The sequence below is a fragment of the Clupea harengus genome, chromosome 21 (genome assembly GCF_900700415.2).
Source record: "Clupea harengus chromosome 21, Ch_v2.0.2, whole genome shotgun sequence".
Lineage (NCBI taxonomy): Eukaryota > Metazoa > Chordata > Actinopteri > Clupeiformes > Clupeidae > Clupea > Clupea harengus.
The window spans coordinates 18,854,705-18,870,559 of NC_045172.1; the positions used below are offsets into that span (position 1 = coordinate 18,854,705).

General features: G+C 43.3%; 3 protein-coding genes across 3 annotated transcripts; 1 reads left to right on the top strand and 2 right to left on the bottom strand.

Annotated features, from left to right (window-relative positions):
* Positions 1-1,206: 1,206 nt before the first annotated feature.
* LOC105911933 (gamma-crystallin M2-like) lies at positions 1,207-3,525 on the bottom strand. The gene is made up of 3 exons (XM_012840843.3): positions 2,783-3,525; positions 1,953-2,195; positions 1,207-1,554 (listed from the first exon to the last, which is right to left on the bottom strand). Exons 1-3 carry the CDS (start codon positions 2,789-2,791, stop codon positions 1,279-1,281), a joined length of 528 nt encoding a protein of 175 aa, XP_012696297.1. The 5' UTR covers positions 2,792-3,525; the 3' UTR covers positions 1,207-1,278.
* Positions 3,526-3,609: 84 nt separating this feature from the next.
* LOC105911975 (60 kDa heat shock protein, mitochondrial-like) lies at positions 3,610-10,622 on the bottom strand. Its single transcript, XM_012840885.3, has 11 exons — positions 10,471-10,622; positions 9,760-9,934; positions 9,596-9,637; positions 9,201-9,494; positions 8,872-9,061; positions 8,117-8,285; positions 7,730-7,829; positions 7,282-7,527; positions 6,652-6,826; positions 5,397-5,575; positions 3,610-5,105 (listed from the first exon to the last, which is right to left on the bottom strand). Exons 2-11 carry the CDS (start codon positions 9,931-9,933, stop codon positions 4,935-4,937), a joined length of 1,740 nt encoding a protein of 579 aa, XP_012696339.1. The 5' UTR covers position 9,934; positions 10,471-10,622; the 3' UTR covers positions 3,610-4,934.
* Positions 10,623-11,586: 964 nt separating this feature from the next.
* On the top strand, positions 11,587-15,543 carry LOC105911979 (MOB-like protein phocein). Its single transcript, XM_012840889.3, has 8 exons — positions 11,587-11,709; positions 12,378-12,440; positions 12,586-12,686; positions 12,964-13,006; positions 13,447-13,533; positions 13,830-13,909; positions 14,207-14,318; positions 14,490-15,543. The coding sequence occupies exons 1-8, from the start codon at positions 11,602-11,604 to the stop codon at positions 14,670-14,672; spliced, it is 777 nt and encodes a 258-aa protein (XP_012696343.2). The 5' UTR covers positions 11,587-11,601; the 3' UTR covers positions 14,673-15,543.
* Positions 15,544-15,855: the final 312 nt, after the last annotated feature.

The following is a 15,855-nucleotide window of genomic DNA, read 5'->3' on the forward strand; positions in this document are numbered from 1 at the left end:
CACACACACACACACACACACACACACACACACACACACACACACACACACACACACACACACACACACACACATTGAATAATTTCTAGCAAAAAAAATCATTAAAAAAACAAAAAAAATCATGACAAACCACCTCAAGTCCCATAGTCCTTATGTCAGTCATTATAACTTTGATAAAAGCTTCGGAAACACTTGGCCCTGATCTGGAACAGATAAGCTTCATCTGGGCCAAATCCGGGCCAGGTTTGGTTCAGTTCCGGTTCATAGTAGGCTTCTAGTAATTAGCTATTCCTGAGAGGACACACACAATGCAGTCCCTTTTTTGGGAGAATAGTGAATGTGTTTGCTCTTTTACTTACTTTTATGCAAACAGTAAAAAGCCTTTTTCCCCCATTTCTTTGGTGTCTAGAGCAGTGTGGCCTAGAGGCTTCCTGTTGTTAAAAGCATGTTGAAAGCTGTAGGGCACAGTTATGGATAAAAGCTCTGGGGTCTAATGTTCTCTGAGTTTTCCTTTTAAAACACATGGCCTTGTTCCCACCCTGCCGTGCTGCTTTGTCCGTGACCCCTTTTGGGAACAGGAGCTTTGCCAACGAGGCAGGTTTTCACCGCCAGGTGCCCTCTGCCCCTGAGTGTAGGTGTGTGTGTGTATGTGTGTGTAGTCGCTACAGACAACAGCTAAACTATGGATCTGAAGCAGAGCAGATTGGTGAGTTTAAAGATAGATAGATAGATAGATAGATAGATAGATAGATAGATAGATGGATACTTTATTAATCCCAAGGGAAATTTAGGTAAAATGATCCTCAAATGTTGGAAGTACATCTGAAGTCATGTTAAATTAGTTCATAAGAATGTATTCCTTCCTATCTAATCCTCTTAAAGCAGCTTAGGTGTTTCTGTTTCAAATATAGTGGTGGTACCGTTTATTGTCATGAAAGAGATGTGCTTTACTGTGTAAAGATGCTTTACTGTGTATAAACTGTGGAATATGCTGTTTTTTATACCATGAGATGGACCTAAAGCACAGTACCATTTGAAATGGTCTGATGACTTTCAATTGGTTTGAGCCACAGACTTAGACAAACAAACCAACACATTCAACAAACAGATAAACAGCCTGTGCCAGTGTGGTCAGAAACCACACCCAACAAAACCTGACGTTATAGACTGAGAGACCAGAATACACACAAACTCTCGACACTTGGCTCAGTCTGGAGAAGGTATCTTTATTCATAGCAGTCAGTCATCTCTCTCTCTCTCTAACATGAGACAGCTCTTTCAAAAATCGGTGATCCTTCGGAAGGAGCCGGTGGTCGCGCAAGTTGCACCCCAGTCGCTGAACCTGCGGTACTCGCCGGGCTGCATGAAGTACTGGCGCCCCCTGTAGTTGGGGTGCTCGTACATGGTCCAGTAGCCGTCCATGACGTTGCAGGAGTAGATGTCGCGGCTGCGGAAGCGGTCCTGCACCGACTCGCAGTCGTCGCTGAACTCCATCATCTGGCCCTGGAAGTCAGGTCGCTCGTAGATGCGCATGCGGTAGGGCGAGCCGGTGGTCTGTGTTTGTGTGTGTGTGTGTGGGGGGCGGGGGGGGGGGGGGGGGGGAGAAGGAGAGAAGTACAGATAAGAAAGGGAAAGGTTAAGGTTAAGGTCGTAGTGCCATTAATCAAGCTAAAGGTTTTCCATTTTTTACTTTTTTTCATTTTTGAATATCAATTCAAGAAACAGTTTGTGACATCAGAGCCTGATATCACTCTTAGTGTGAGGAATCTTGATAATCAAGGGTCCATGAGTTCATTATGTCAATGAGAGATGTTCACAGAGTATTACAAATGATTGAATGAGGATTCAAATATCCTTAAAATCATGATCTATCTCTCTCTCTCTCTCTCTCTCACACACACACACACACAAACACACACACACACACACACACACACACTCCAGGTACCCACATAGGAGAAAGTCCGGCAGGAGCGGATGGAGTCATTGTAGCCCATCCAACGCTGGTATTCAGGATACTCTCCCCTGGTCAGCACGTACTGGTAGCCGCTGTAGTTGGGCCGCTCGTACAGCACCCAGCAGCCGCTCTCCACCCGGATGGAGTTGCAGCGGCTGAAGTGGGGGTGCATGTCGGGGCAGTCTGTGTCACACTCATACGAGCGGCCCTGGAAGTTCTTATCCTCGTAAAAAGTGATCTGGAGCAGAAGATAAAACGAGTTTGTGTCACTTGCTGCGCACTACCACTTGCTGCGCACACGCGTAACATGTGACAGCGCTTCAATAAACTTCTGCCGTGGACAACAGCTCATACTCTCAGCTCAGAGCCATCAGTTTCAATGCGTAAACATCCAAGTATCTGTGAAGCATCTAGATACAACAAACTATAGCTACACTATTCTGACTAGACCTACAACTCGTTTTATACACTTTGTGTATTCAAACACTATCTTAGCTGGAAGTTATCTAGATGTGAAACCAGTCTGTCTTCTAGCTCATAAGCACACAGAGCTACATTTAGGCTTTACATTTAGGAAGTGGGCAGACTGGCATTTTATCTGCATCGCTTATAGTCATAGTCGTGAAACTGAGTCCGTTTATCAGTCTGAATGGCAGTTCATGACACTCATGACTATACCCATTATCATACAGGATGGCTCCAGGATGGCCTTAAATCCTCCCACACTCAAGGCTCCTGAGCAGGAATTGCCCCACTGAACTGTATTCTCTACTCCTGTGTGCTCCTCTTCTTACTCACGGTGACCCTCCTGCAGTGTGTGCCTACCTTGCTCATGGTGACCCAGCGCCGACGTGCCTCTTTCTCTGTGTGTTAGGCTAGGCTGTGGTGCCAGGGAAACCGGGGGCCTGATTTATAAAGCTCGATCCAGGAGTGGCAGCCTCGGCGGTTTTGTTATTTTAATGACCTGGGATTTGGGTTTTTTTGAGAAGCTGCCAAGGTCCTGATCCAGTGCATAGAGGCAAAAGCCCTGATTCATCACAGCAAACGGCCTAGCCCCGCACTTTATCACCCCCATGCCACCTGGTCCCACTCCCAGCCACCACAGTGCCACCTGATCATGTTGTAATCCTCAAAATAAAAAAAATAAAAGAATAAAAAAACAGCATTAATGTTTATCTCTCTGAGTGCTTGCTGGCAACACCAAACACCCAGGAGTGTGAACATGGCAGTCAGACGTTCTGCAGAGAAAGAGGCTGTGCCATGGGAAATAAACAATGATTCCATGTCACAGGGTCTGTTCAGTCACAGGGGCAATACAGGAAGGGTGAAGAGCTCAGGTGTGCTGACACAGGTGTGTAGACCTTGTTCTATTATTCATGCTTGCATCCTTCAAGTCCACTTTGATCATGTTTTAGGTTTGCAACAGGTAAGTACTCAAGGGATCAGGATGGTGACACTCAGGACTAGACTTTGTACAAATAATAAAGTACAGGTGATTATTAAGGGTTGCCAGGGTGAAATTATGAGGTATCGGATGAGACTCAACTATAAGGTGGTCCTTACCAACTCCTATTTCCTTATAGAAGGGAGACAGTGTTCAGTAGCCTAAACTAAACTAAAGGACAAGGACTATAGAAACACAAGGAAAAGGCTTTCGGTTTAGATGTCTGATTTTATTATAAAGTATTTTCATTTCACTATATTGTACAAAAACAAATAAAACATTCAATACTCATACATCTTTGCTGAGATTTTTAGTTTTTGCCATCAAGCAATCACCCAGACATTTAGAGAAGCACAGTAAGATATGGAAAAGCACATAAGGGAAAAAAACAAACAACAAACCTCCTCTCTGTTCTCCCTTAAGCTCTGATGATCAGTTAAGTACAGTAGTACCATTCACTCAGGGCTCTGCACATCCACACTGTAAACCCGGTCTTGATCGGACACTTTATTCTCAAGACCAAGGGCAATTCAGGTCACTCAACATTTCAACTTATTTGATTTGACACTTTAGCAGAGGGCATCGACAAAAAGAACCACAAACTGTGTACCAACATATTTTTGGTGAAATTGAAAATACAGCTTCAGAGAATTATAAACGGACTATAATTAACATTATTTGCTAGAATGTGTACCATCTGTTTACATATAGTTGTGAACTGGAAATTTGTTACAGCGCCATCTACTGGCCATTCACACTCTTTAAACGAGATCTCTCTTGGATGCAAAACAAGGTCGTCATAACATCCTCAGTAATTCAGAATCAAAGTCAGCCTATCTTGGTTTCCTGTTATTGAATACATCTGAAAAATGACACACAAACCAATCTTGTGTACAACAGATTATGGAAACATGACAACATTCAGAAGAAACATTGGAGAAGAACTTCATGAGGTTCTGTATATGGTGGTGGTGGTGGTGAAAAAGACCTACGAGGCAGCGAGGGAGCAAAGCCCTCTTCTCTGTCAGAATCAAAGGCGAATTGCACAGGCAAAGAGCAAAACCATCCCAGCATGAGACAATTATTTTAACAAAAGAAAAAAAGAAAACTAAATCAGGCGACTCATGTAAAACAAGGAACAGGATTTCCTGCACACATCAACATAACCCCAAAGGAAACAGTAACAAGTTCACAGTTCACATGATTCAATCATTCATTCTTCACTGGTTCAGGCATGAGCTTTTTAACCAGACAACAAATGAATAACATTATGTTGCATCCCAGCTTTGTGTAGCGTTGGGAAAGAAGCACAGCTTAATTGTTTCCCACTGAAAGTGTCCTTCAAAGGCAGTTTGTTATGGAGGGGGTTAGATGTAACATGCCTGATGCGGTGAGTAGTGTTGATGTGCAGTTTCTTCTTACTGATGTAATCGCAAACCCTGTCCAAAGAGGGCGATAGAGAGCGCTTTCACCTGGCTCCAGCACCAGGTCTCTCATGGAGGGCTTAAATGGCGTATCTGGCAGGAGGGCGGTTTAGAACATGCCTCCACCCATACCTCCCATGCCGCCCATTCCTCCCATTCCGCCCATACCACCTGGCATGCCGCCCTCCTTCTCATCCTTGGGGATCTCCACGACTACTGCCTCGCAAGTGGAGAGGAGAGAGGCCACACCTGCAGCATCAAGCAGCGCTGTTCTCACAACCTGGCGAGGGAGAGAGGGGAGAGAGAGAGAAACAAAGAGGGGATTAACCAATCAATCAGCTGTTTCTATGAGTGCAAATCCGAGTAACTATGCCTGACTGTTTGGGAACGCTAAACAGAGGTGTCGAGCAGCATCTGTAAACTTACTTTAAGAGCCAACTTTAAGAGCCAATTCTGCAGTGCAATAGCTTTATTTCCCATCCAATGCTTTTTTTAGTTGCTTTAGACAAAAGTGTCTGCCAAAATCAGCTTGCTAGTACTGGGGTGCTGTGTCAGTGAGTGAGTGAGGTACCTTGGTGGGGTCGATGATGCCCTTCTCCACCATGTTGACGTACTCGCCCTGCATGGCGTCGTAGCCCATCATGCCGTCCAGCTGCAGGATCTTCTCCACCACCAGAGCGCCCTCCACCCCAGCGTTCTTCGCTATCGTCATGGCCGGCACGCGGAGGGAACGACGGATGATGTCAATGCCTGAGAGGGCGACGTGAAACAAAGTTAGTGAACGTTAGTACCAAGAAGTCACTCCTGGCAACACATTTTACTGCCTGCTTCATAGATATGAATCAGAAACAACATGGTAACAATTCAGTCCTTTGTAGAGGTATTAAGGCCTACTCCAATTTCCAGGAAGGAAAAGGATTAAACCTACGAGACCAACCAGACAGCATTTTTAAGGGCACTCTCCATTCATAAATGAGGCTTGGCTAGTTAATCTACTATTTGTCCTACTCTATGCTTTTCTCTTTATGCCTAATACACGTCGCTTTAATTCCCAGGAAAAAGAAACAAAAAAAAAACCCTGATCTCAAATGTACTGCTAGCCACTCTTCAAAAACAATATTGTGAAAATTTCTGATCAATTAATAAATAAATCAATAAAAAAAAATCCATAAATGACTACCGTAATTTCCGGACTATTGAGCGCACCTGAATATAAGCCTCACGCACTAAATTTTTTAAAAATAATTATTTTTAACATAAATAAGCCGCACATGTCTATAAGCCGCAGGTGCCTACCGCAACATTGAAACAAATTAACTTTACACAGGCTAAAATGAATATCAAAACTAATACAATAGTTAGTTTTGCCAGTTAGATAAGTGCACTGTTGCTTTAAGAGCACACAGTCGCAAGAGTCAATCAGAAGCTAGAACGTTAGATTGAAGACAGACGCTAGTTTGAAACCAGTGAGCTAAAGAACTTGAAGACTGGATTTGTATTGTTGTAAACTTTTATTTTATTTTCTAAAGTGTTTTGAGTTGTGTTCTGTCTACGCTGGTAGACTGTGGTTATTTTGACATTAGTTAAGTTATTGAGAGATACTGAGAAATCGCGTGGAGCTAAGCATCCATGCGGCTGCATCCATGCTAGCATCCTAGCTCCACAAAGCCACCGTAAACACAAAGCCACCGTATACAGTCACAGGTATCATAATCCATAAATTAGCCGCATCGTTGTTTAAGCCGCGAGGTTCAAAGCGTGGGAAAAAAGTAGCGGCTTATAGTCCGGAAAATACGGTAAGTGGGTGAGCATGACTGGTCTCGTACCGATCTTCTGGTCAGCGTTAACGGGCACAAGGGCGTCCAGAGCAGGGATGCAGCGCAGCAGGGCACAGCCACCGCCGGGCACGATGCCCTCCTCCACCGCCGCACGAGTGGCATTCAGGGCGTCCGTCACACGGTCCTTCTTCTCATTGACCTCCACATCACTAGTTCCACCAATCTGGGATTTCAAACATTTTTAAGCACAGTGAATAACACGCTTTTCTATGTGAAACAAAGACAATGGCCAATGCCACACAAAATGTACAATGAGCGCTGCTCTAATTAGCAGGTAATTCTTCCTTGTAAATAATATTACGTAAAGGTAAATGGCTGATTCTCTTTCTCTTCCTCCCTTCACCCCCCTCTTTCTATTTCTCAACTGGGCCAGCTTCAAGCAGATGGGTCCCCCCTATGAGCTGGGTTTTGCTCAAGGGTATTTCCTGTTAAGAGGGAATTTTGCTCTAGGTGGTTCAGACCTTGGGCTCTGTAAAGCACTTTGTCACACAGCAATTGACATTGTCAATCCCTAATGGTGCTGTATAAATGAACGTAATTGGATAGAATTGGATATCTTGTACATAGCTGCTCCTTCATGAAACAAACCCCTCACTGGCCCTCCCCACTCTCCCTCACCTTCAGCACAGCCACGCCATCCGAGAGCTTGGCCAGCCGCTCGTTCAGCTTCTCTTTCTCGTAATCGCTGGTGGTGTTGTCCAGCTGCTCTGCGATCTCTGTGATGCGTTTCTCGATGGCTGCGGGGTCACCGCGGCCCCTCAGGATCAACGTGTCGTCCTTGGTGATTTGCACCTCGCCCGCCTTACCGAAGTCGTGAGCCTGGACGTCCTCCAGAGCCAAGCCCACCAACTCATCCCCAAACACCTACAAAGAAAGTTCAGCAAATAACTCACAATTCACCCAAAACATACTTATACTAAGTACTTATATTAACCAGTCTAACCAGTGTGAACCAGAAACCACAAAAGGTCCCAATATGTTTCCCTAACTAGTATCACAGTATATCACTTCAGAAACTTCTTCCCAAAGCACAGAACACACACACACACACACACTCCAGACTCACTGTGCCTCCAGAGGCGACAGCCATGTCCCTCAGCTGGTTCTTCCTGTTGTCTCCAAATCCAGGTGCCTTCACGGCCACAACCTGGAGGCCAACCTTCAGTCTGCAAGTCAACACAAAGAGATACATGAGGAAGCACTTACGGAAGCCACATGTCATTTCTACAACTGGAAAGGAAAAAGAAAATTAAGCTAAAATTCTCCACTACATTTCTTGTAGTCTCTCTCAATCTCTGACACATACATGCACATTGCAGTCTCTCTCTCTGAAACACACGCGCACACACACACACACACACACACACACACACACACACGGCTTGTAGTCTCATTCTCTCTGTCCTTCCCTCCCTCATTCACACATACACACACATTAGGTGGTCAGCTATACCGATTAAGGACGAGGGTGCTGAGTGCTTCTCCGTCGACGTCCTCAGCGATGATGACAAGGGGTTTGCGCTGCTGGTTGGCGATCTCCAGAGCGGGCACTATGCTCTGCACACTGGAGATCTTCTTCTCACTGAGAAGCAGGAAGGCATCCTGGAACTCAACCTTCTGACCTGTGGGACAATCACGCCAGAGAGCAGGAGTCTGTGGTGAGAGTCTGTCGGGGTTTGGGTTTGGGTTTGGGTGTGTGTGTGTGTGTATGTGTGTATAGACCGTGGGGGGTACAGAACGAGAACCCTAAACAACCAACTACAGGTCACATTTTGTATGAAAGTGCCTATACCTATTTAGTAATAGGTTTCCAGCCTACTTAGTACTTAGGCCTAGCAGTTAGCCTAGAACATATTTGATCATATAAAGTAATTATCATGTTTATCATTATTTATGATTAATGATAAATCATTATTTATGATAAATTCATGGATGTCAGATGGTTGTCAACCTAGTCACAAATGACCATGAAAAACCCTGCTTCCTAAGGGTGCACTTCAAACGAGCCAGTTTAAGGCTCTTGGGTCCATGGGGTTCTGTGACCTTTGACCAAGCACACAAGGAAATCAGCCTCGAGCCGGTCAGCACTAAGCTATTATCACCGCACCCAAAATCAGAACAAAAAATCTGTTCATTCCATAGTAAGATACATAAGATAAGTAAACTGTCAAAAGTAGTCACATGCTTCGTCTGACTGAATCGTCTGACCTTTGGGAGTGTTAATGAAGTATGGGGAGATGTAGCCGCGGTCGAACTTCATGCCCTCGATGACCTCCAGCTCGTCGTGTAGCGTCTTTCCATCCTTCACTGTGATGACACCATTACGACCCACTTTCTTCATGGCGTTGGAGATGATGTTTCCAATCTCGCTGTCTCCATTGGCTGATATGGTTGCAACCTTGAATTAAGAAAAATTTAATAAATAAATACATGAAGCCACAGCAATCTTAGCTATCAGCCTTGATATAGGGGCTTTATAGAAATATACCGACAAAGGCTGGAAAATGAAAGGATGGGTTGTGTCCACTTTCACTTGCCTGAGCGATCTCTTCCGGTGTGGTGACTGGCTTTGACAGCTTCTTCAGCTCGGCGATGACCGTTTCCACCGCAAACATCACTCCGCGGCGGATTTCCACGGGATTGGCACCCTTGCTGATTGTGTCAAAGCCCTCTTTGGCGATGGCACGGGCCAGAACTGTGGCAGTGGTTGTGCCATCTCCAGCCTCCTCATTGGTGTTGTTTGCCACATCCTGTACCAGCTTGGCACCAATGTTTTGGTATTTGTCCTTAAGGTCAATGCTCTTGGCCACTGTCACACCGTCCTTGGTGACCTTGAGGCAGAGGTCATACAATGTATGTCAGTCTACAATCAACACACACATTCTATGTCTATTAAAATAATTCAAAAACACATTAGGAGTGCATTTCCTACCTTGGGACTTCCCCAGCTCTGCTCAATGATGACTGTGCGACCCTACAGATAATAATAGGCAAAATTATTCCACAATACATCGTACAGGATAAAAGTATGTGGTGAGAATTGTAATGCCATTCAAATTTCAAAGGCCACATTAGGACTTGGATTTGGCCTTATACCTTGGGTCCCATGGTAACTGCAACAGCGTCCGCGAGCAGGTCAACCCCTTTAAGCATAAGGGCGCGTGCATCAGCCCCGAATTTGACATCTTTGGCGTAGGCACGAGTCAGGTGGGGGGCTAACGCCCTGCACACTGGTCGGGCTTGTTTCATCAAAGTAGGTAAACGCAGCATTCTTGTTTGAGAAGGAAAAAGAAAATCGTGGATTTGCCAAATCGGCGTTAGCCATGCAGGTTAGTGTGTGCAAAGTAACGTAGCTAAAGGGTGAACAATTGGTGTTTCCAGTCTCCGGTTCATGCCTAATGTGGATATCGTGACCAGCCCCTGGCTAACGTGATTAAATTTAACGTTAGCATAGCCAGAGCCACACAGCCCCTCTATAGTATGATGTTGCAATGCCAATGGTTAGCCAGATTAGTCAGCTAGCTGGCAAGCTAAATTACATCATAATTTACATTCAACCCTTTAACAAGAGATTGGCCTGACTACCAAATCTACTTGAACGATACCAATGCAATAAAATCTTAAATGTATTCCGTGTCCTATTAGCTTTCTTAATAAACATCCACTCAAGTTTGTCCTTGCCATCTTCATTCAAACCTTACAAGGACAGCGCACGTGTTGTAACGTAAGTTGTGTAAAAATATGTCGCTATCTAATCGCCAACATAATGTATGCATTTGTCATTGAAGCAGAATATGGTATACTTACTTGTTTATGACGGTGACAATAAGAGGAGGACGGAATCCGTGATCTACAGGGCACTTGTACAGGCAGGTATGAAATTAAATGGCAATGAGATCTATGCTGTCTCTCGTTCCATTCAAGTTCAGCCTGATTCAACGACCTGGTGTAACTTCCACATGTGTTTCTGCATCCGGTCTATTACCGGTTAGCCCCTAAACCTGAATAACAGTACTGTTCTGCAGAGTAAAGGATAGTACATAGAATTCTTATATCTCATGATAGTGTTATTAATTTACAAACAATTACGGAGCTATTTCTATGATAATTCCGGGTTTGATGTGAAAATACTGTTATATGTATCTAATATTTAATGATGTATTAAGTATCATGCTCGGTTAAGGGCAGGGAGTTCCAGAAAGTTCTTACATTGCGATTGGACACAAATGTCATGTGGCCTGTGACAGGGAAAGACTCAGCCTAACGTCATAATAAAAGTCATCACATTGAAATATCCGCTTCAAAATGACAAGTTGAATGCTCAGTTAAAAGTCAGATGATTTCTAGATGTGTCTGAAGGCCACAACGAGGAAACATGATAAACGTTTGTGTTCAATGTGTTTCCTCACAATCAAATTTCTGATGTGTTTGTACACTGACCCTTCACACTGAGTCTCAAAGGAGAGTTTAGAATTAAAATGTCACCTTTAACAATAGTTCACTTGCAACTTTCTTACTGAACACTTGAGGAAAAATTGCATGCTTGAAAATCTGTTTTCTCAAAGTATTGTGTGTGTATATTGGTGCTTGTTTAGATCACACTCTTGCTGTCAGTCATGAGAAAAATGTCAGGAAGGGACTTGAAAAAAAGGAATCTAACAGGACACCTTTTTTTGTCCCCGCACCAGGAGGGGTAATCATAGACATAGTATACATAGTATATGTATACTATGTCTATGGGGGTAATGCTCCTTGCATAGTATGTTTTCAGCCAAAAAGCATATCTGCACTTGAAAGTGTGGCATATATTTTATTATCTATACAAATGAGAAATTCTGAAATGATTTTTTTATGCGAGAAAGACAGGGGGGTATTCAAAGGTTACTCGAACTGACAATGTACAAATCAGGCACTGTCGAGTGCAGCGTATCTCTCGGAATGTGTCATATCCGGGACAGTTTGGAGAGTCAGAGAGTTTCTGGCGAGATGGTCATGGCTGAGGGTGCAGTTGTTTTAAGGAGAAATCGGCCGGGGACCAAAGAGAAGGTACATTATATGAACTGCAGATATTTCAGAAAAAAAATCTTACTTGTAATGGCCAATATGTATGTATTAGGAGGAGAATGTTTTTCAAGATTTTCATAACAGCGGATGATCATGTGACGACAGTTGGCTGGTGAATGTGGCCTAGCACTACAGCTAACGTTAGCTGGTAAACTAACAAGCATAGAATGCTAGCTAACATTAGCTACAGTAAGAGAGATCTAAACAACTTTATAATATTGCTTAATGTCTGGTGATTAGATACACTTTTTAATGCTGAAACAACCACTGCTGACATGACCAGTGGTTCCTAAGTCATGTTAGAAAGACGCTAGCTGCTATGTTATTGCGATCCTAAAGAGCAACAGTAATTTTGGTAAAAAGGACCAACGTTAGCTGCCAGTGTTGTTGTTGGTTGTAGGACATCAGCTTTGTAAAAAACACATTTCGCAAGTGACCAAAGACTACTGGGTGCATTTTAACGTAAATCACCGGAGGACGAAGGAACGAAGTTCTTTTACAATTACATTGGGTTCTACACTGTATACAAAAGTGCGTATGTTGGTAGACTGTGTTCAGTTTCCCATAGCTTGAACAATTGTAACATATTATTCAAACCAACCAAGTAACCATAAGCTCCTTTTCTATCTATTTAATGACTCGGCATGTAGGATTTTTACAACTGGCCCGATGAGTCTTTCGAGGAGATGGACAGCACACTGGCTGTGCAACAGGTGAGGCTCATTTGTTAACTTGCTTCGCAGACTTGAAAACATATTCGTGTGAGTGTTTTCATGAGCTGTTTGGCATGTCAGGTTTTATTACAGATTTAGCAAATGCTCAGTTAACATACTTACATACTAACATACTCGTTTCCAGTACATTCAACAGAATATCCGCTCAGACTGCGCAAACATAGAGCATATTCTGGAGCCTCCCGAGGGGCAGGACGAGGGAGTGTGGAAGTATGAGCATCTTAGGTGAGTGACCTTTTTAGACCAACTGTTGGCTGTTGTGAATTTGTGCACTGACGAGGTAGTTTATATTTTGTTTAGGCCGTTTACATGCTTTAAGTATAGGCTATATCAAAGTGAACATTTTTTTGTGTGCTAATATTGTCTGTATACAGCGCCAGCCTTGGGCGAGGATGCAAACATCTCCACTCTGCATGTAAAACATACATTTTTTTTTAAAAAAAACGAACAAACCTTTTTTTTTCATTTTGTCATTCCCTTTTTCTTTCCTTCTCCCCCATAGACAGTTTTGCCTTGAATTGAATGGACTTGCAGTCAAACTTCAGGTACTGCCCTCAGTTTTCTTTCGCCATGCTTTGTTTTCCTAAAAAAGATTCTTAAAGCAGCATTATGGAGTTTTGGTCTGAAACTAGCAAGCTGTCTCAAAACCTGGCAAACACCACCAACAGCCCAGTTGGCACTGATAAAAGCTTGCTAACATGCTAACTGGTGTCTTGGTGATATTGTTGGCGGTGTTGTCCTGTGAAGGCTTTTCTTACATTTTCACGGGGTGTTCTGACCTGCACAACACAATTACACAGTGCATAGCCTGGACGGCTAGTGGAAACGACGGGTGTGTTCAGCTGTCCTTCACATGACCATATACCATCAAAATTCATTTGAAGACGGTACCAAAAGTAGTGCCGCAAAAACAACAACAACTCAGAAAGTGTTGTTGGTGCAAGTGATGCTTTAAGTCTGTGGTGTACGTTTCCTTTGACCATAGGGAGAATGCCACCCAGACACGTGTACACAGATGACTGCCACAGAGCAATGGATATTCCTCTGTGCCGCACACAAGACCCCCAAAGAGGTGAGGCCATTTCTTATAAGAGTTCCAGAAACTTCTCTCTGTCTGTGTTGCAGAGCTATACTAATAGTGTCCTTGTAAAGTTCTATCGACATTTAAGATTATGGGTTTGTTACCAGGGAGCCCACATACTGTCTGCCCTGCTTGTTATTTAAGACATCTCAGAGACCCTTCCCATCCAAAAAACATCTTTACGAGTTATTACCAGTGATCAGTATGTTGTATATATGATGTGTGTTCGCTGGTCAGTTTTCATGAAGTCTTCTGTCATTTTAAGAAGTCTCTCTGTATGTCTGCAGTGCCCTGCCATAGACTACACCAGACACACCCTGGATGGGGCTGCCTGTCTTCTCAACAGTAACAAGTATTTCCCTAGCCGGTAAGAGGATTATGGTTTGTTTGTGTGTTTGTTTGTAGAGCGAGGAATGGGATAAACAGATTAAGATTATGTATGTGGAAGCATACTTTGCTACGGTAACAGCTTGCAAACACTTCAGTGTTTTATTGTTCCTTTGACTAATTTCCATTCCTTTATCTTAAAGATTCGTTCAGTACACTGTTTAGTATGACGGTCGAGCGTGTCGTGAATTTGCATCGTCCTCCATGAGATCTTAAACTACTGATTGACTCTGTCAGTAGACCTGTTGTAATAGAATCATAACTCCCCATTTTGTAGAGTGAGCATCAAGGAGTCCTCTGTGGCAAAGCTGGGTTCAGTGTGTCGGCGAATCTACAGGATATTCTCTCATGCCTACTTCCACCACCGCCAGATATTTGATAAATACGAGGTATGCACATCGAGACAAGAGAAACTGTTTTACAATTGGCCCATACCGGATATCATTTTGTACTATACCGTCTTTACAAAATATGAATATTTTGAGAATTGAAGTGTTTTGTGGAACTATTGCACTAGTTTAGAGCCGCTGGTGTGATTCCTCTATGCTTCCTCTGTGCAGAATGAGACGTTCCTGTGCCACAGGTTCACACGCTTTGTTATGAAGTACAACCTCATGTCGAAGGACAATCTGATCGTGCCCATCATGGAGGAAGAGGAGGAGGCGGAAGCGGAAGCAGAAGCCGAAGCCGAGGCGGAGGCAGAGGCAGAGCAAAGCGAGGGCACAGCAGAGAGTGAGGCCTGAGGAGCTCAAAGCCATCCTCAGATGGACGTGGCCACAAGCACGTCACACACAAGCAGGAAGAACGCACAAATACACACACACACACACACACACACACACACACACACAGCCAAGGCCAAGTACCTTAGACATGCTCACACACCTACTACTCTTTCATACATTGAAGACAGATCATATAGGTCCTTGATATGGGTGCAGAACACTTCTATTTTGCCAAAACTACAGTGTAGACTGTCACTCCATCCTGGATCTTGAAAAGCACACACACACACACACACACACACACACCTTCTGGGTTGGTCACATCACTACACTTAGACCTTTCAGATCTCTATGCTGGTCGATTGCACTAGTACACCCTAAATCATGTGGCCATTTCACTGCCTGCCTTCCACACATGCACACTGCCATACATGTCTACACTCTTGCCTGGAAGTTAACATGTAGGCCTATAGATTCTATATTTGCCAAATGAACACTACCACAACATGCCATGTTAATATGTATGAGATGAACTCTTTAACGTGTTGTAAATGGACAGTTACAATCAGCTGGCTGGTGATTTTAGCAGGAGTGGATGTAAGACAACATGATTCCTCTGCGGGTACTTTGCAGGACAATGTTCTTTAAAGGGAGAATTAAACATACTAATTTCTCAGTCTTGAGAACATACTGTATTTTTGACTTAGCCATGTCAACTTGTTCTTTTGATTCCTCCCGGCCCTCCCCAAGGTCATTTATTTAAGTTATTGTTTCTAATAGGGATGCAGAATATTTACTATTTACATTAATACAGTCCCAGTTTTTCTATTGTCAGTTAGAAATAAACATCATTGACATTTATATGTGAAATAAATAACAGTTATTCAAATATGTCTATTGCATGATTTTACTTAGATGCCGAAAAACATATTCAGGATTTCTTTACTTAAACCTTTCTTTATTGAGTTTGTCATTCAGGAAAAGAACAGAACAACACTGTTTGGCACGTCTATTTTTTTTTTTACACGTAGTAAAAAAAAAAAAAAAAGCATGGCAACAACAATGAACATTAAAATGAACTACAAATATAAGAAGGTTACCCATCGTTTGACACTGGAAGAATACAGTAAAATCAATGGCTGACAACTTTAGTTGACCTTCCTATTCAGACCATCTAACAGTCTGTGCTAAAACAATAGCA

Bases quoted from the DNA above. Each gene is read 5' to 3' on its own strand.
- LOC105911975 (XM_012840885.3), bottom strand. From the start codon at position 9,933: ATGCTGCGTTTACCTACTTTGATGAAACAAGCCCGACCAGTGTGCAGG. The intron at 7,528-7,729 runs GTGAGTCTGGAG...CTTTCTTTGTAG, and splicing joins CTGTCGCCTCTGGAGGCACA to GTGTTTGGGGATGAGTTGGT. The intron at 6,827-7,281 runs GTGAGGGAGAGT...TTGAAATCCCAG, and splicing joins ATGGCGTGGCTGTGCTGAAG to ATTGGTGGAACTAGTGATGT.
- LOC105911933 (XM_012840843.3), bottom strand. The intron at 1,555-1,952 runs GTGGGTACCTGG...ACACAAACACAG, and splicing joins CCTGCCGGACTTTCTCCTAT to ACCACCGGCTCGCCCTACCG.
- LOC105911979 (XM_012840889.3), top strand. From the start codon at position 11,602: ATGTGTCATATCCGGGACAGTTTGGAGAGTCAGAGAGTTTCTGGCGAG. The intron at 13,007-13,446 runs GTACTGCCCTCA...CTTTGACCATAG, and splicing joins GACTTGCAGTCAAACTTCAG to GGAGAATGCCACCCAGACAC. The intron at 14,319-14,489 runs GTATGCACATCG...TCCTCTGTGCAG, and splicing joins AGATATTTGATAAATACGAG to AATGAGACGTTCCTGTGCCA.